This window comes from Anthonomus grandis, chromosome 5, assembly GCF_022605725.1.
Source record: "Anthonomus grandis grandis chromosome 5, icAntGran1.3, whole genome shotgun sequence".
NCBI classification, from domain to species: domain Eukaryota; kingdom Metazoa; phylum Arthropoda; class Insecta; order Coleoptera; family Curculionidae; genus Anthonomus; species Anthonomus grandis.
This window is the reverse complement of record NC_065550.1, coordinates 23,665,803-23,684,989: the sequence shown is the minus strand read 5'-3', so window position 1 is coordinate 23,684,989 and position 19,187 is coordinate 23,665,803. Positions and strand designations below refer to the sequence as shown.

General features: G+C 31.0%; 4 protein-coding genes across 5 annotated transcripts; 1 reads left to right on the top strand and 3 right to left on the bottom strand.

Annotated features, from left to right (window-relative positions):
• Positions 1-11: 11 nt before the first annotated feature.
• On the top strand, positions 12-1,396 carry LOC126736206 (prefoldin subunit 5). The gene is made up of 4 exons (XM_050440454.1): positions 12-195; positions 495-629; positions 918-992; positions 1,048-1,396. Exons 1-4 carry the CDS (start codon positions 94-96, stop codon positions 1,207-1,209), a joined length of 474 nt encoding a protein of 157 aa, XP_050296411.1. The 5' UTR covers positions 12-93; the 3' UTR covers positions 1,210-1,396.
• Positions 1,397-1,518: 122 nt separating this feature from the next.
• Positions 1,519-5,945, bottom strand: LOC126736203 (uncharacterized). 2 transcript variants are annotated; one of them, XM_050440451.1, is made up of 4 exons: positions 5,361-5,945; positions 2,018-2,158; positions 1,772-1,927; positions 1,519-1,712 (listed from the first exon to the last, which is right to left on the bottom strand). In XM_050440451.1, exons 1-4 carry the CDS (start codon positions 5,724-5,726, stop codon positions 1,593-1,595), a joined length of 783 nt encoding a protein of 260 aa, XP_050296408.1. In that variant the 5' UTR covers positions 5,727-5,945; the 3' UTR covers positions 1,519-1,592. The 2 variants fall into 2 exon arrangements, with proteins under 2 accessions (XP_050296408.1, XP_050296409.1); XM_050440452.1 differs by lacking the exon at positions 2,018-2,158.
• A 152-nt stretch (positions 5,946-6,097) lies between these two features.
• Positions 6,098-12,918, bottom strand: LOC126736204 (glutathione S-transferase 1-like). The gene is made up of 6 exons (XM_050440453.1): positions 12,557-12,918; positions 11,994-12,159; positions 11,880-11,938; positions 11,683-11,824; positions 6,501-6,665; positions 6,098-6,449 (listed from the first exon to the last, which is right to left on the bottom strand). Exons 1-6 carry the CDS (start codon positions 12,589-12,591, stop codon positions 6,288-6,290), a joined length of 729 nt encoding a protein of 242 aa, XP_050296410.1. The 5' UTR covers positions 12,592-12,918; the 3' UTR covers positions 6,098-6,287.
• A 919-nt stretch (positions 12,919-13,837) lies between these two features.
• On the bottom strand, positions 13,838-14,763 carry LOC126736253 (piggyBac transposable element-derived protein 4-like). Its single transcript, XM_050440522.1, has 2 exons — positions 14,322-14,763; positions 13,838-13,854 (listed from the first exon to the last, which is right to left on the bottom strand). Exons 1-2 carry the CDS (start codon positions 14,761-14,763, stop codon positions 13,838-13,840), a joined length of 459 nt encoding a protein of 152 aa, XP_050296479.1.
• Positions 14,764-19,187: the final 4,424 nt, after the last annotated feature.

Sequence of the window (19,187 nt, the reverse complement as noted above, 5' to 3'; positions counted from 1 at the left end):
CCAACTGTCATCTGTCACTTACAAGAGTGTCATTTTTCATGTCAACATTTTTAAATTTTATGAAATAATAATTTTTTTAAATAATCGGCAAGAATGGCTCAAATATCAGCAACAGAACAACCGCATATGAAACAAATCGATCTAACTACGTTAAACCTTCAACAATTAGGAACGCTGAAGCAGCAATTGGATCAGGTAACATTTAATTTAACCTTACTTTTTATGGTATGGTTACACTCCTTTTGGTTTGAATATTTCTATTTTTGGACATCTGGGGTGATATATGTGATTATTTAGGTAGTTTTACCCTTAATGTGCTTAGTTTCTGCTTACATATATAGCTTAAGTCAGCAAACCCATATTTTCACTTTTATGATAATAGTATTCTAATTTTTTGTTAGCAGCAGGCACAAATCATCCCTTTAGCAGACATTTTAAGAAATCTAAGAGGTATCTGCTTCATATATATTCTTAATTTTTAAATATTTTTACAGGAACTGGATCTTTTTCAAGAATCTTTAACATCTCTTAAAATTGCACAGCAGAAATTTCAGACCTCTAATGAATCCCTAGAATGTTTCGACTCCAGTATAGAAGGGAAGGAAATTATGGTTCCCCTCACAGGATCTGTATCCTTTAAACTTTGCTGCCATATAGACCTTAACATTGAACTCTTAAAAGAAAACAAAGTTTTTAAGATAATTTATTTTGAACAATACTATGACCAATTACTAAGACTATAACTATTTATATAAATACTTGCCTGAAACGATTCTTTACACAAGCAAAAATAAAAGTAGTACTATTTGTTAATTACATGTTACTTTACATGAATCTATCTTAGAAAATATTTAAATGGTTTAAATAATTTTATTAAATATCAATGCTTACATTGTATTTCCTCAATAAACAAATAGATGTATGTACCTGGAAAACTTGTAGATACTAGTAATGTAATAATAGATATTGGCACCAAATATTATGTAGAAAAGGTAAGTTTCCCAATTTACTTAACTGATCTTTTATTAACCATTCAATATATTACAGGATATCCCACAAGCAAGATCATACTTCCAAAGAAAAACTAAATTTGTAACTGAACAAATGGAAAAGATTCAGTACTTGGGTCTGGAAAAAAGCAAAATTAGGGATGCCATTGTAGAAATTATTCAGCTAAAAATAAACCAGCAGCAACCCTCACAAGCTTAACAGTGAACTTTGAATAATATGTTTTTTTAAGGTAGCATTTATTATAGATTAATTAACTTTTTAATGCTTAAAAAAAACATGGAATCTATAAACCTATGAATTTTACTTTTTCATTGTAATTTATAAGAAATCCTTTTTAAATTAATTTATTTTAAGAAATTCTAATTCAATAAATGATTGAAGGTTTTCTTGTTACTACCCATTAGTCACTATTGTTAAGACATTTTTCAAAACCTAGTAATAAAACTCAATTTTATGCACATTAAATAGCTTTAATTTCTTAAACATAAACTTCTTTACTTTTTAAGAGTTCTTAAAATATTTTTATTTGGCAATTTTATTTACATCTATAATTAACATATTTAATACATCTTAAACAAAAACTATTGTCCTACAGCTTTTTGAAGTCTTTGATATTTCCCAATTGCATCTTGAACTAGTGCTGCTGCCGATGCAATTTTCTCAGGTGTCATAAGGGACCTCACAGTTTCTTTATCTAATGCCTAGAATTTGAAAATATATATTTTAATATTCTAAGAAAAACAGTGACGGAAATGTTTACCTTTTGAATATTAACACCATAAAATGCTATGTTGCATGATTGGGTCAAGTAACAGAACATATAAGTAAAAATTCCTCCAATAGCTAATAAACCTGCTCCAGCTATGGCATAAATTCCTAATTTAGCAAACAGTTTCATACCAGCTTGCAAAGCAGCCTAAAAAAAATAATATGAAAAAAAAACTGTAAGTTAATTTATCACTGGGAACTTAACTTATTTTTGATTCTAATATTTAGGGTGATTTACCTTAGCAATATGAAAAGAAACTTCATCTGCCAAAATAAAATTTCTGATCCCCACTATTAACTCTATAAAATTTATAGCCTTCAAAACAAAATGTTTTACTAGAAAATACAGTAATACATTTCTAAGTATGCTGATCAGCATCTAAAAATAAAAAGTCCCTTATTATTCAAAACCTTCTCCCAACCCATGTTATCATAAATCTTCTTATATAAGCAGTTTTAAAAAAATCATGGAATGTAGTGGAAAATTGAGTATGACAGCTACAGGATATAAATATAGTTTGTAGTAGGTGTATGATTGTTTTTAATTTCGAAGCAAAAATTTGCAATTTGGCATCTAATATTCTGTTTACAAAGAGAAGTTCTTGTAATGAATGGTGTGGTAAAAAATTTGTTTTTGAGACAATCTCAACGCATGCCTTAATATTTTATGTATTTTGATAACTAACAGTCCAAAACAATTCCTATTTAAAAAAGCGATGTGAGTAACTTTAGTTTAGGTAAATCATTTAGGGATGTTTTTTGTGAAAGGTTTTGGGGTAGCAAGTGTTAAGCTTGGGGTAATGCAAGAGCACTGACTTTGAGGAATAAAAATTATTACAAAAATTACTGCGCAGATATTTGCATTTTTAAAAGAGGAAAATCAGCAAATCCTTTAGACAATTTACCAACAAGCATAAGTAACTTATGCTTGAGAGTGATAAGAAGGGTTACATAGTAGATAATTAATAATTTATCACAATGAGTATAATAAGATCTCTTCCTTTCACTAAATTCTCATATTAATAATTTTAAAACACTATTATCTAGATTTTTAGAGTATTATTTTTTGTTTACTTATGTTTATTCAAACTGTGTATAATGGCAAAGTCTATTTGTAATAACCATTTTTACTCCTAAACTGTTATTTCTTTTAATTAATTCGACAAAAATTATAAAATTTTGGGGCAAGGTACTCACTTGACCCATGCCCTATATCCTCCTTACTAGGGACCATCATACAGATATTTCTAAATCTAGTATTTTTATCATGTAGATCTCTTTTTCTTTCATTTACCTATACAATTATTCAAAAGAAGTAAAGTTGCCTAAGTTTTGTTCTTATTAAAGATTATTTTTAAAACACGTTTTTAAATTTTATTTAAAATTATTTAAGTAGCAATCCCTTACATCACCCTAGCCAATTAAATCCAATGAATTTTTATGTAAAATCGGAAATGGTTTCGTGAATGACCTGAAATACAAATTTTCATTGTCTCTAGATGACAGGACTATGTACTTATACTAAAAACGCCTAGATTAATACTTGAATTTCTTTGAGAATATGTCTTTTAAAAAAAGATAATAGCATAATACAAAGCATTCACAAAGCTGCGCAGGAAGCATTACGTATTAAATACGGAAAACGTGGTTAAATACAAAATCAACGGAAGACAAACACAAAAGGAAATAAATCACCTGAGATGTGGCATAAAAAATGCCAGGAAAGGGATGGATACATAGGTGAAAGAAGATGTAGAGAAGCATGGCGATGCATTAATAGAGTTAGATCAATGGGCACTGAAAAAGTATCATTCCAAAACATATGACAAGAACAGTGGATACAGCACTATCAGAATCTATTAAAAGAGGACAAGTGTAAATAGAAGTAGAAATGGTCAACACAGCTATTAACAAACTAAGAAATGGAAAGTCGATGGAGAGCCGTGTACCTCCCTTAAATTTTCAAAGAACTTCTTCGAGAGTAAATAAGAAGTCATCAACAGAGGGAGTGTACCCAGAATTATTAGTTCCTAGCCAATGGAAAGTGACAAACATATTTTCTGTCTACAAAAAAGGCAACAAAGCCGACTGTCATAATTATAGGGGATATCAGTTACAAATACAATTAGCAGATTGTACGGAAGGATATTGAGAGAAAGAATAGATATATAGAGTAGAATTTATAGAAGAAGAAGAACAATGGGGATTTAGAGCCGGAAGATCATATACGGCCAACGTATTCTGTATAAAGCAGATAATAGAGAAAAGGTTGTAGTAGTTAACTTAGAAGAAACACATTATGTATCCATTTACCTCTAAAGCCTATGACAATATACCTACTAATAAGCTATGGGAGGTATTGCAAAGCACTTCCATTAATCAAACTCTTATAAGCTTTATAAAAGAACCTTAGAACTTTATCAAGAATCTTTATAAAAACTCCACCTCGAGAATAAAAATGGGAAATATACTATCTAAAAACTTTTACGTGACAAAGGGGCTTCGTTAGAAATGCTGTGTATCGTAAACACTTTTTATGTTAAATAGGCCTTACTTAAATGGAAACAAAAATGTTCGGGAACAGAAGTTAACTTCTAACTGATCTAAGTATCTATTCGACAGTTTGCAGACGACCAGGCAATAAAAAAAAAACTTATGAAGATTCCGAACTAACTATCAATTCAACAAATTATTCTCAAAGAGACTTTAATTATACCTAACAAAGAGGAAAATAAAGTCAAAGTCTAAGAGGGGCTCAGGATCAGGAGTGATCGGAAAGCAATTTCTCGTCTGAAAAATTCTTTGGACTAAAAATATAAAGAAGCGTAGGAAATACAATATATTATACGGCTCAGAAACTTGGATAATAAGGAAAAACAGAAAAGAATAGTAGAAGCAAGCGAAATCGAATATCAAGAACCGAGGGAATTAGAAATGAAAATATCCGGGAACAAATGAGACTGCAGGACAGAATTACAACTGACATCGAAATGCACCAACTTTTCTGGTATGGACATGTACAAAATATGAATGACAACAGAATTTCTAAACAAACGATGAGAATCGGAACAAACGAGGATGCCCAAAATAAACCTAGAAAGACAGAATTCCCAAGCAATGAGTGTAAAAAAACTTAGACGAAGGACAATGGGAGGATAGGAGGAAACGGAGTCTATATAGTAGGTATAACTGAATATCGTATAACGGCGTCGCACATCTTAAACCACTAATATTAAATAATTAGTTAATTAATAATTTATGTATAAATAATGTTTAAATAGCCAGGAGCCTGTCAAAATCATTGATTCAATCGATTTTGAACCCCTAATAAGACGCTTTATTTGTAAAAAGTTTACCATTGGTTTATACAAATATTCACAGATTAGACAGAGCAAAAACTCAGAACCTTACACAATTTATCAATCAATTGGAATTTTTTAAACGTAAACCAAACATACTAAACCTTCATTTTTAACTTCAAACTTTTTTTCCCATTCCCCACCTCATAACTCTTTAAAATCTTGTCACACTTTTCCGCCTCAAACCTCATTTTTAAGAATATTAATTGATTAAAGACTTACCTGTGCCGCAGGCAAAACAGCAGCAAAGTAATTCGTGGCCTGAACGTCCTTATTATTGGCAGCCACTGCATTTGGATTAACTCCTGGATAAAAAGGGTAATTGTATGGTGGCGGTGCATTATAAGGCATTGCCGGATAAACTGGGATCCAAGGTTGTCCGTACTGCTGCATGGACTGTTTCTCAGAATCATTTTTCTTTTCAGAGGAAGGGTTTTCCCTTGTCGTACTCGTATTAGAATCTAAAGAGTTCGGGTCGAATGTTGATAGTTTAAGTGGAGATGTGGTCGTGACTGACACTTCTATGTTTTCTCCCATAAGTGGTTTTAGAGTTATGGTTAATAGGAAGAAAATTGCTAGGCGTTCCATTCTGCAATACGAATGTTTAAAAAATAAAATAAAACTTCTTGAAAGGAATATGTCAATGCTATAAATAACTATATTTTTACCTGCTGCTGAAATATTTATCTACAAGCCCTTCTGAACACTACAACTTTACTTGTTCGACTAAAACCAAATACTGACTATTACTACCTGGTACGGAAACATTTTAAACACTTCCTCTGACATGATTTTAGCCTCTTTTTGTTTCCTTTCCTTATCAAAAATACCTACCTTTTATTATCGGTAAGGATTTATGTCTAGTGTAACTACCTGGCTACCTTCTGCCATATTTCTTGGAAAATATACCCTATAAATTGCAAAACTAAAAACAGATGTACCTTATAGAAGCTTAAAGATAAATTTTAAAGTTTATTTCATCTTTATTGCCTATAATACAAAGTGGTTGACAAACAGGAATAAACGGCGTGTAATGCTATAAAGTGGCAAATATTTTAACCAAAAACCTAAATTAAAAATATTTCACAACCCACTTGCAAACAATTTTTGGAAAACTAAATAAGATAACTAACTAACAATAATATTTATTCATTTACTATGCTCAGCAAGTTGTTTCTTGTATGTCTGTCCAAATATATTAGCACCCTCCTGATTAACTTCCTCATAACCAAATGGTTTCATGGTGTTTTTGCATCTCTGGTACCACAGCCATATATTGGGATACTGGGTTATGTCAACAGATCCACAGGCCTAAATGAAATAACATTAAACATTTTTAGGATAGACGTAAGGACTTACTACCTCAATTGTTGCTATGATGGTTATAGTACCAAAGTCGGCAATTGTCATATTTTCGCCTGCCACGTACATTTGGTTATCAAGGAAATTGTTTAGGTTTTGTAAGACTTCTTCCAAAACCTTTAAGGACTTCTCTGATGGGGTGGCACCACTGAATAATGTTGGTGCCTACAATAAAGCGTTTCTTTTTACAATTAAGATCGTTATTTTGATAAAACATTGTCCTTAAACTCATGACCTCCACATAGAGTAATATTCATAAAATGAGGGCGATGGGCTAAATATTTAATGAGACCTATAAAATATATGTACATTAGAGAACTTTATTATAGCAAGAATCGATACAGGTAAAACACAATAGCTATTTGATTATTTAAGGTATGGAAGAAATACTAATTAAATTATTCTGGTTAATTTCACCACATTTCTTTTAAAATGAAATTAAAAGTGAATTCTATAAAATAGAAGGTCAAAAGACCAACCAAAAGTTGACAATGTCAAAAAGAGAGTACTAAAGATACTTTCTTGATTTTATGAAAAACATTAGATCGGATCTTAGCAAAAATTAAGATCTTTACATAGGCTGCGAGGTGTATTCAATAGGATTGTAAATAAGGCTCGAGGGAAAAAATTCATAGAGAAGTAATATATCATCATTAAAAGGTTAAATTGAAAAAAGGTTTACTCAAATAAGAAAAAATGTTATGGTTAATTATACTAGGGTTAGAAATATGCACTATTTCAATCTAATATGAAGGAAATCCCAAAATTATTGATTTAAAATTAAAAATCTAAATTAAGTGTAATACAAACGACTATTCCCTAAAAACACAGATTCCTGGTATGAAGGTTACAAGAATATACACTTAGAATATTTAGGACATCTCGGGGATATGTAATAACACTTGTAACATTTAACATTATTATTAAGATTTAAATGGAACTCCTAGGGCGATTCCAAATAAATAGCAATATATTTCTGGTAAAAATATAAAGTCTATAAAGACCTGTATAATTAAATGTTAGTGCCTAAAATAAATCATTTTATTTTTACAATTAAGATCATTATTTTGATAAGATATTATCCTTAAGCTCATCGCTTCCACATGGAGTAATATTCATAAAATGAGGGCGATCGGCTAAATATTTAATGAGACCTATAAAATATATGTACATTAGGCAGCTTTATTATATTAACAATCGATACAGGTAAAACGCGATAGCTATTAGATTATTAAAAGTATACATATTAAGTACTAAAAATATTCTGGTTAATTTCACTACTTGAGTTAAAATGAGAAAAAAGGGAACTCTATAAAAATCCAAGTTGAACAGGAGAGGAAGGACTAAAGATATTTTCACTTATTTGGAGCACTCAAAGTATCTTGACTTGGAAATTGGTGTTCCTCAGAGCTCCATATTGGGACCTCTTTTATTTTCGATTTATGTTGCGGACATGCATAACTGTATTGAACATTGTAAATTACAAAAATATGCTGATGATTCTCGGATATACGTGCCATTAAATTTTTTAAATTTTAATATTTCTGAGCAAAAAATTAAATCGGATATATGTACTAAACATAGTTAAATGTTCCAATGAGCATAAGTTAAAAATTAACCCTGCTAAATCTAACATAATTTTATATGGCTGTAATTAAGGAATTCTGAGACACTTATATGAAAGTAAGATTAATGGAGAAAAAATTCCAGTTGTCAATGAAGTCAGAATATTAGGATTGACTTTAGATTCTAACCTTTGTTTTGAGACACACATTAAACATAAAACAAATTAAACATAGGCTATATGTGTCTCAGAAATCTGTACAGATTTAAAAATGTCTTAAGAGTAAAACCAAATATTATCTCTGCAATAGCCTTATTCTTTCCTTACTCGACTACGGTGATATCGTATAGGTATTCTAATTCTATAACATCTGAGCTTTCTAGATCCATACAAAAATTGCAAAATAGCTGTGTAAGATTTTCTTATGGCGCTGCCTATCGGGAGCATATCACACCTTATTTAAACATAAATTCTATTTTAAATATGGAAAGGAGAAGAAAATTACACATACATGCCTTTATATATAAAATAATAAAGTCGGGTCAAACCCCTTATTTAAATAAGTTATTTACTACTCTCTCGCATTTACACAATACTCGTAATGCTGGAAGTTTTAGAATACCTCAACATAGAACAAGTAACTTCCACAAGTCATTTTCGGTTGTCGGAGTTACAATGTGGAATAACTTGCCAAATAATATTAAAGATTTGCCACTTAATAAATTTTACACCAAGGTTAAGCAAATTCTTTTCGACTCCCAACGAGATGCCTATAATAGTATATATTATATAGTAGCCTATATACCTATATATTATAGTAGTATGTTTAACATAAACTGCAAAATCAGCTAAGACCAAAGATAAGCTGGCCTGTTTAATCTTTCTTTTGTAGTTCTCTTTTGTCTATTCTTGTTGCCTTCTGTCGCCAGCCAAATTGCTTTGCCATTTTAGTTTCTGCCCTTTTTAGTTTTAGTTTTGTTCTTTTTTAGGTTAATTAGGAATTTTTTTGTGTGTTTGTTTATAATCTTTTCAGTTTCAATATGATGGTTTGTAATGTTATTTTCTTGTTAAGGCCTGTTTCACGCAATTGCGCTATCGGTTTTATATAATCGCGAAGCAGTTCCTTTTACCAAAAATTGTCAAATTTTATTTTCTCATGTAATTATATTTATAACTATTTTTTTTGGTAATAAACTTTTTTTGACTTTGACTTATGATACTTCCTATCCTAAATAGTGTTAACCTTATATGTCAAACATTAGATCGGATCTTAGGAAAAATCAGACCTTTATTTAGGTTAAGATGTATTCAATAGGATTAAGGACAAGGCCCAAAGGAGAAAAAATAATAAAGAATTAATACATGACCAAAAATGTAATTAAAACAAGTTTACTCAAAAAAAAAATGCTATGATTAATTATTAGGTTTAGAAATTTTAATCATGTATGTTAAAAATTTTTAACATGATTCTTGAAAAATCAAAAAAATTAAGTAAGTCTAATACAAATGACTATTCCCTAAAAACGCAAGATTCCTGTTGATTCCAGATAAATGTAAGACACGCTTATAACATTTAGCACATCTCAGGAATATGTTAAAACCCTGGTACATTCTACATTACAATATTGTAGACGTCATGGGATAGACTTTCTAATTAAAATATGCTCAATTGCGTTCGAGAGTACTTGATTCAGATCTAAATGGAATTTAAACATTTAAGAATTATCACTGCTACGGTTTACTATTTTAAATAAATAGAAATAAATTTCTCCTAAAAATGTATTAAGGAATACACTAAATTTGTGTATTTAAAATTAATTATTATTGAGACTACAGTCACTAAATGCTTCAGGATTAAAAAAAAAAATTGATAAAACTTTCAAAATTAATTAAAATATTTTTATTCTAATTAAAAACTAATTTAAAATCAAGGGTTTTTTTAATATTTAATTTTTTGTATATTTTGCAAGATAACCTAAATACCAAAATATCCTGATTTCCAATGTAAAAACATTTAGAATAACAAAAAGATTTAAAGTAACTTCTAGAAATACACTATATTATAAAGTTTAAAACCGGAAATAAATAGCAATTTATTCCATACAGTTATAATAAAAGAATTACTAAAATAAAAACAAAAATTATCAACATTTTTTTCGTATTAGAAATGAAACATATCATCCATTCTTTCTCCAAAAGACCACACAAAAAGACAAAACAAAAGTAAAAACTCCAAGTCAGGGTCTCATTAAACATATGTATATATAGTTTCTTAAAAAGCTACACGTGTTTCGCTCCTATCGGAGCATCATCAGGCCTAAAAATAAGTAAAAAATAGTACAAAAAGAACGCTTATAAAATCTGCTACAAAACTTTTTACCTAGACATACACCTACACAGATCACATTACAATTAATAACAAATCTAAAGCTAGTCCTATGGTTTGGATGCTCAAATTACGAGACAGTTTTACCACTAACCAAAACTCTTTATTTTTAATCTCGACACGTGTTTCGCTAACGATGTTAGCATCTTCGGGAGAAGATTAAAAGTAAACTGAGTTTAGTTTAGTTACAAGAGATTAAAAATAAAGAGTTTTGGTTATTTTATAAAAAATTGCAGAAAAAGTTTAAATTAAAATTTTTTGACATGAATAAAAGCTAATATGTCTTGGAGTCATGTGTGATTTCAAAACTCAGTAATCCTGCATATGGAGGTATATTTTTATTAATCATTATAATTTTATATAATTATAATAAAAGTTGTCCTAATTTTTCAAATGGCTGTTTTTTTCTGAATCCATGGAATCGCATTTTTCTAGATCCATAGCTTATTCGAAACATCAAAATAAGTAAGTTTTAAAAGAAACCGAACGTCTGATGGGTATATACATTTTTTTATCCTACTGCGTTTAGTGTACCCTATACATTATATTCATGCAAATAATGTTTTTAAAAAGATATGGATGATTTATTTTAGATTCTTATAAATGTATAAAAATGCCTTTCCAATGGTATTTTATTATTGTTGGACAATGACTTCTCAATTTGAAGCCAAGAGTTTTTAGAATTTTGTATTCATTAAAATCAAGATACAGTTTTCGATGAAAGATGGACGTCTAATGAATCTAGAAAAATATAAGACTTTTCATTTGTGTTCGTCCAATGGTAATTTTTCATAGATCTATAAAATTATGAGTGCAATGGCTTTTCATTAGTCCAATGGTTTCTCATTTTTCTAAGCCATGGTCAGGTTACATAATTATATTCTTCAAAAGATCTTTTGAAAGGCCAATGAATCTTCATTGCACAAAGATAATCTGTCCACTTGGCTTGTACAATATTATCATTCATAGGATGTCCATGTTCCATGGACATTTCGACCTAGTTTGGATTAATACAGGGCATTCATTGGAGGATGTGTCTGGATATTGCTAATTGGTTAGGCATAATGTACTTATATATGAATATTTTGTCAGATCTCTCAAGAGTGCTGAAATATCTCATCATAATCATATACAAGCACGACTAAACGTCCAAATCTTCAGAGCGTTATTCGTTATCCCAGGAATGTATATTGCCCTCACCCTTTATACATAAATTATTTAAACATACTTACATGATACTCTACAAACTTTGGAAACAAGTAAGTTGCGGTAAATAAACACCGCTGTAGAACTAAAGCGCCTTTTTTAGGATCCTTTGGAAACAAAGAATCATCCTTTCCATATTGGTCAACCAAATATTTCATTATAACCGTACTTAAATTAAAGAACTTCAAAATCTATATAGTTATAGAGTTAACTTTACTTCTACCTGTCATAAAGCACCCAACCATTATCGTTTATTACCGGAATTGTGTGTAAGGGATTCAACTTAAAGACAATAAAATTTATTAAACACAATAAATTTAAAAAAAAAATTATATACCTTCAAAAAATCCGGTTTCATATGGTCCCCAGCCATAATATTTATAATTTTAATATTATGCTCCAAGTCGAGTGCTTTAATTAATAGCAAAGCTGCCCTGGAGGGCGGACTTGGGGAAAAATAATAAACATCCAAAGGTTTGCTACCCATGTTGAATTCTATAACTCTAAAAGTGTTTCTAGTAAAAACATTTATAAATGAATAAAAGGGATTATTAAGCCATGAACTCTGCACATTATTTTCAAATTAGGCACGCGATCAAATATCATTGCGTGATCGTTCTAGGAGTTTCAGTCATTAAAAGTTTGCAATAATTTTTTAACCCTTTTAATAATTAAAAATATACAGGGTGTCCCAACTTGATTTTTCAACTTTTTAAGAGACCCTTAAAGGTAAAAGTTATTATGTAGAAAAGAATCCTGAACACCCAAGTGATTTCAAAAAAATCAATTCAAAAATTCAAGACCACACTGGATATTTTATTATATATTAGATTATCTTTTACTTTTTCCTATAAACTTGATCACAATTCAAAAACTTTTAAGGAAATAAAAGGCACTTACCCGTTACTTACAGGCACGATGCCCTCGTTCTCCATACAATTACCCAGGATGAATGAGGTCTAGTCAAGTCGTAAACTTGTAGCGCAGAAGTCCTTAGGGGTTTTTGGGGTATCAACCGCCAAACTCCAATGTCAACAGATTTATTTATTAGGCGCGGAACGATACAACATTAGGGAATTTGAGGTTTTAATAAAGAGTAAAATTTCACCAAAAAACACTCTTAGTGTCTGTAATTAATTTCTGTTGTAAGAAACTGAATCTAGTTGCGTGCACGGTGGATTGGATAAGAACTTCTTATTTAGATTTTGTTAAATTATAAGATCTTCTAATCGAGTTATTAAGAAGTGAGTGCATACCATAATTCATAGGCAAGAAAGGGCTTGCATTTAGCCAATAATGCAAATGTATATTTAGAATAAACAAATACATAGTGACCATATCTTTATTTTGGTTTCTATTTACGAGCCGAAATCACTGAGACTTTAAAGAATCAGAAACCCGATGAATATTAAGAAGTAGTAGTAATGGCATTCCAAAAAAACATCACATAAAAGTGTGATGTACAGATGCTTTACCGGCAGACAAAAATAGTAAAAGCAAAAATAAAAATTATAAATGGTAAAAGAAGGCACCAGCAAAGATCAAGAGATCTAGATCAATTTGATCTACAAATAAAAGAGCTTTGATACAGAAAAATGCATCAGGACAGAGTTACAAAAATTTTATCTCAAAACACATCTTATGAGTACAGTGAATCTGTCAAATTTGTGACGAAAAATTAGCTACACACTTTTTTTTGCGAAAATCGTTAAAAGAGCATACAAAAAACTTAATTTGAAATTTGTGACCTCGATGCGTACCGGGTTTTTGAAAAAACTCAAAAGTTTTTTGGATATCATTTATCTCGGGAATGCTAAGTTTTTGGAAAAATTTTTAAGGACAAAAAATGTCGGGGAAATATGCTTTTAGACACTTAAACCCGTTAATTAAGACCCAAGAGAGATTATGACTTCCTTTTTTACTTACTTTGAACTTAAACAATTCTAATAAATAATTTTATTTTTATTACAAAGATATTCAATTTATATCAATTAAGAAAAGCCGCTAGATTTTGAAACAGGTCTTTAAAATTAACCCATTGGCGCCGGAATTATTTTTTTTATGCTACTTTCTTATGCTCTTTTAAGATTACTAAAAATACGTTCAGGAAGCTGTAAGAATTTGGTTTTTTAATTTTAGCTACTGACATTTTGAGATATCAGCCGTTACCATATGGCAACGTTAGGACTTTACACTCCCTAAAATTGAAACAATCTTTTTAATTAGAAAATATTAAAATTTTATTATAGAACGTTATACTAAGTAATATAAAATAAGTAAACAGGTTTAAGTTAACGGAAATGATAAGGTGCAAAGCAAGAAATACATAGAGCTACATCACATTTTGAATACATGGTTCTTACTGTGGAGTTGCATGTTTTGAGTGCACATCGTCTTCGTTTGTTTTGTGTTGTTTGTTGAACTAAATGGTTAAAACGATCAAACCGGATATTTTCCGAAACTCGCGAATCTGAAGATTCCAATGCAGAAGCTCGTCGCCCAGATCCTTTCGGCAAAACTTAAAATTTTTTCAAGTATACGGTCGCCACATCTCTTTTACACTCTAACTGTGAAACCTTTTGTTTTCGATATCGATTGTATAGTATCCAGGAGTTTTGAAGAACATCGAAAATCCAGGTTAGCAACGGCCAATACCATTTCTTACCTCGAATACCGAGGCGATAGCAGCCAAGGTTCTGGTCCATCTGATCAGTTCCTCCCATGTGGGCATTATATTTTGCAATAACTTTAGGTCGTGTAACCAGTATATTTTTCTCTTGTTGTTGTGAGTACCTTTTAAGTTGCTCAATTTCTTGAGCTCCATGCGAAGTAGACATCATAGTTACCACTGAATTATCCATCCATCTCACATACAAATGGCCATCGGATTTCTCCATGGCTGTTTCGAAAAATCCACGGTCTATTTTGACAAACATTTTTTTATTCGTGAGGGAGCATTGTTTGGGTATTCGGTTTTCACGAATTGTTCCAGTTGCAGAATAACCCCGAAATTGCAAATATGAGTAAAGCGCTGGGTTTGAAAACAAATTATCCATATAAAGTTCATATCGCAAATCGTTTTTTTCTGGCGGCAATTCATCTAACATTACTACCAAAGGGCTTGCAGCTTTGCTAAATAATAAATCGTAGTCCGCATTAGATTTGGGACTTTTACCTTGATAAACATCAAAATTTACCAAATAGCCGTCTGTAGTATTTAGGCTCCAAATTTTATACCAAAATCTAATGGATTTTCTACAACTCTTCTCATTGAGTCCACTTGTTGCTGATGAACATTACAAAAAGTAGATGGGACCAAAGTACCCAAAAAAGTGTTTTTTCGCTTTTTGGCATAGAAAAAATTTATTTATTGCAACATTGACAACGAAAAAGTTGTTGTCTCAAAAAAACCTACAAAATTCATTTAAAAAATTTTCTTGGCCGATAAACCGTTCCCTAGTTACAGCGTGTACAATTACGACCATTTTGCTTTGTATGATGAAATCAAGTTTTTTCATGTTTAAAATATTTTAAAATGTTCTTTTAAATGTTATAAGAAAAAATATTTTCAATTGAAAAATTATAAATAATAATAATGAACAATATAATATGATTATTTAAGAAAATAGTATATGAATATTAACTTCATTGGTCAAAAGAGATATAAAAAAAATTCATGCGCAGTCGTATATCATTAATAATAAAAAAAAAAAATTATAAATTATCTTGTTAGAATATTCCTTGTTGGTAAACTGTGAAAGAATTCGATGAAAAATGTTTCTTTCATGATAATCTTCGTTTAAAATGTTTTGTACATTAATCCTTATTCTGTCAGCTTGTTGCGCTTATCACTATTATGTGGTTATAATTACAGTGAAATTAACTGTCATTACTTATTAATTCATGCTTAATAATTAAAGTTGTTTGTAATTATTACTTTAGAAATTATTATGCTCACCCTTTTGCAATAATAATACATAGAAGTACATAAGTGCATAATGTAATAATAATATAAACAAAGTTGGAAAACTTAATAAAATTGAATCAACCTAGTCGGTGATATACATACAGGGTGGCCACTTGAAAACGAAACAGAGCCTATTTTGGGTCCCTCAGAACATTTGCGAAAAAATCCTCGGACCCGTCAATTTTTGATTCAAGGGGGAACCATTTTTTTGCTAGTTTCGCCCCCCTGAGGGCAAAGCCCTAGCGGGGGTGACAAGGGCCCCCAAAATTTTAAATGGAACGGGGGGTCGAGTGATAAGTAAATGTTCAAAATGTTGGCATTCGACTTCCATACAATAATACGGGTTTTGTTCAAACCTTTCCCGTACATTTTGCAAAATTTCTGGGGTGATTTGACGACATTCATCAATTATTTTTTGTCGCAAAGGGTCTAGCGATGTTGGCTGACTAGCATAAATTTTAGTTTTTAAATGGCCCCATAAAAAAAAATCTAACGGGCTTAAGTCCAGGGAACGAGGAGGCCATTCAATAGCTCCTCTTCTTCCAATCCATTGTCCTGGAAACGTTTGGTCCAAATATTGACGAACCGTGCAGCATAGTGGGGTGGCGCCCCATCTTGCTGAAATACTAGACGATTTTCCAAGTACTCGTTGTTATTTTCTAGTATCTCCACTAATGCTAGATGAATTGTATTTTCTAATAACACCAGGTACATCTCTCCTGTTAAATTGCCAGGTAAAAAAAAGGAGCCTACGATATGTTTACCAAAAATGCCAGCCCAAACATTTAATTTTTCAGGATGTTGTGTATGCACCTCACGAAATATTCTGGGATTTGAATCAGCCCAATAGCGACAGTTGTGACGATTCACAGTACCGTTTAGGAAAAAGGAGCATTCGTCAGAAAAACATACATTAAATAGAAAGTGTGGATCATTGGCGGCTTGTTCAGATGTAGTTTCACAAAATTGTACTCGCCTATCAAAATCGTCTTCGTTTAATTCTTGTACGAGAGGCATTTTGTACGGATAAAACTTGTTTTTTTTTTAATATCTTCTGAATGCTGCTTCTCTTAATACCAGACACGGTTGATAACTTCCTTGTGCTCAGTGTAGGATCTTGCACAATATGGCCTAAAATAGCTACTTCTGAAGCTTCATTCACCACTGGATTATCCATTTCGCGCTTTTTATTAGCCACAGACCTCTAAATTTTTGAACCAATTCCAAAATGTACTTGCGATGGACCTGTCGATTAGGGTGTTGTAGTGTGTTAAAGAGCTGGGCAGTTCTATTAGCATTTTTATTGTTCGCAAAGAAAAGAGAAATTATTTCAACTCTTTCAGCAAGTGAATAAACCATTATTACACTCAATGTTGTAACTAACTAACTTTAAAGAGCTATTTGTTTGACACACTATGATCTGACAGCAGTAATTGACAACCACTATTAAACTTCAAAATGTTGCTAGAATAACAGTCTCAACAATAACCAAGAGTCACCAGAATTGGCATACCTAATACCTAATAATACCTACGGGTATTAAAAAAAAAAACAACAGAAAATACGGTTCACAATGTAGGAGAACAAAAATTTTTGTATTTATTTAACTGCTAAATTTACAAGCATTTTTTTTTCATAAAAAATGTTGACATGTTTTTGTAACTTTTATTAGCCCCTGTATCGACTAGGCAAATAGTAACGATTTAAAACTTTAGGGTTATAATCCACATAAAAATACCTTCAAAATAAGGTATCACTCGACCCCCCGTTCCATTTAAAATTTTGGGGGGCCTTGTCACCCCCGCTAGGACTTTGCCCTCAGGGGGGCGAAACTAGCAAAAAAATGGTTCCCACTTAAATCAAAAATTGACGGGTCCGAGGATTTTTTCGCAAACGTTCTGAGGGACCCAAAATAGGCTCTGTTTAGTTTTCAAATGGCCACCCTGTATGTACATGCAAGTATATTCGTAAAAATAAAAAAATAACAAAAAAGTTAATTATAGTGTATACATAATTCTTACAATTATTGAGCAGAATGGCAGCGTAATTAAGAAGTAACTGCGTAATTGAGACGCCTAACTAAGGAACGGTTTATCGCTCGTTTAACGGGGAGACGAACAACTTTTTCATTGACAATGTTGCGATAAATAATTTTTTTCTATCCCAAAAAGCGAAAAACCGCTATTTTGGGTACTTTGGCGCCATCTATTTTTTGTAATTTTTATCGCAGCAAGTGAACTCAATGAATAGAGTTGTAGAAAATGATGTCCCCGGCATTTTTTGTCCTTTTAACAAATTTTTCCAAAAACCTATTATTCTCGAGATAAATGAAATCCAAAAAACTTTTGAGTTTTTCCAAAAACCCGGTACGTGTCGACGTCACAAATTTTAAGTTAAGCTTTTTGAATGTTTTTTTAACGATTTCCGCAAAAAAAGTGTGTAGGTACTTTTTCGTCAAAACGGCCTTTTTTTCGAGAGATATACACGGAAGGAGTACTATTTTCAAAGAAATATTTATTTTTACCGGAAAAAAGTATAAAGAAGACGATTATTGTATTATATCTTCTTACCGCTTTAAACCGTAGGCCATCATCAGGGCTACATAAAAAATAGACCATCGTTACATAAATCCGGATCTTGGCTTAAAATAAAGTCAATATTCACGTATATTAAGCTGAAAGACATTAAGCTAAAATACTTGGTTGAAAAATTAATTCGAGTTTTGTCGAAAAATAATAATCAGGGTAGGTTATTGTTATTACAAAATAAAGGCATTTTTTATATTTTTTAGAATTATTGGTCATTTGCACCATGTTTTGTCAAAATTCCCTTTTAAAAGGTTCAAGAACACAGTTAAGAAGATTACACCTTTTGGTAAAAAGTAGTACTTACATATTAAGATGTTAGTAAATTTCACTAAAATCATAAAGGACACAAATATTTATTATCATGACCTTTTTTTCCTGGGATGTCTCAGGCTAATCCTAGTACTTTACCGGATGTGCTTGAGATATTTTATATTAAATACTTAAATACTAGTGGCTTTTAAATCATAATGTTCTCCCGGATTCATTTTGGTCTAAATTACTTGGACCCTTGAATTGACAGAGATTTGCATTTTAAAGACAATATTTTAAGCTAAAGAAGTTGTCTTCAGGATGTTATACTATCAAGTCAGGAAGATCCGGATCAACAACTAGAAAGAACTATATATTTCTCCTTTTTTGATTCCCACCTTAGATATGGTATTTCATTCTGCAGCGTTCCGTTTATTTTGAAATCTTGAGAAGTTTCACCAATGGAATTTACTTTTGTAAACAAGTTTTAAATATTTTTTGAAGAAATGGAGCAAAAAAGTTTTGTTTCTCCCAAAGTACAGATTCCTGAATGTTCTATTTATAATTTTTTTAGTTCATTTTTCAGATAACCAAGACGTTTCTTTAATGGGAGTTTTCAAGCGTCAACTCTACTAATTCGAACTCCATGACCGTTTCCCAGACAACAGGAAACCAAACAAAAGCTTTTCTATTGAAAAATGTATTGTCTTATGCATTACCCTTATCA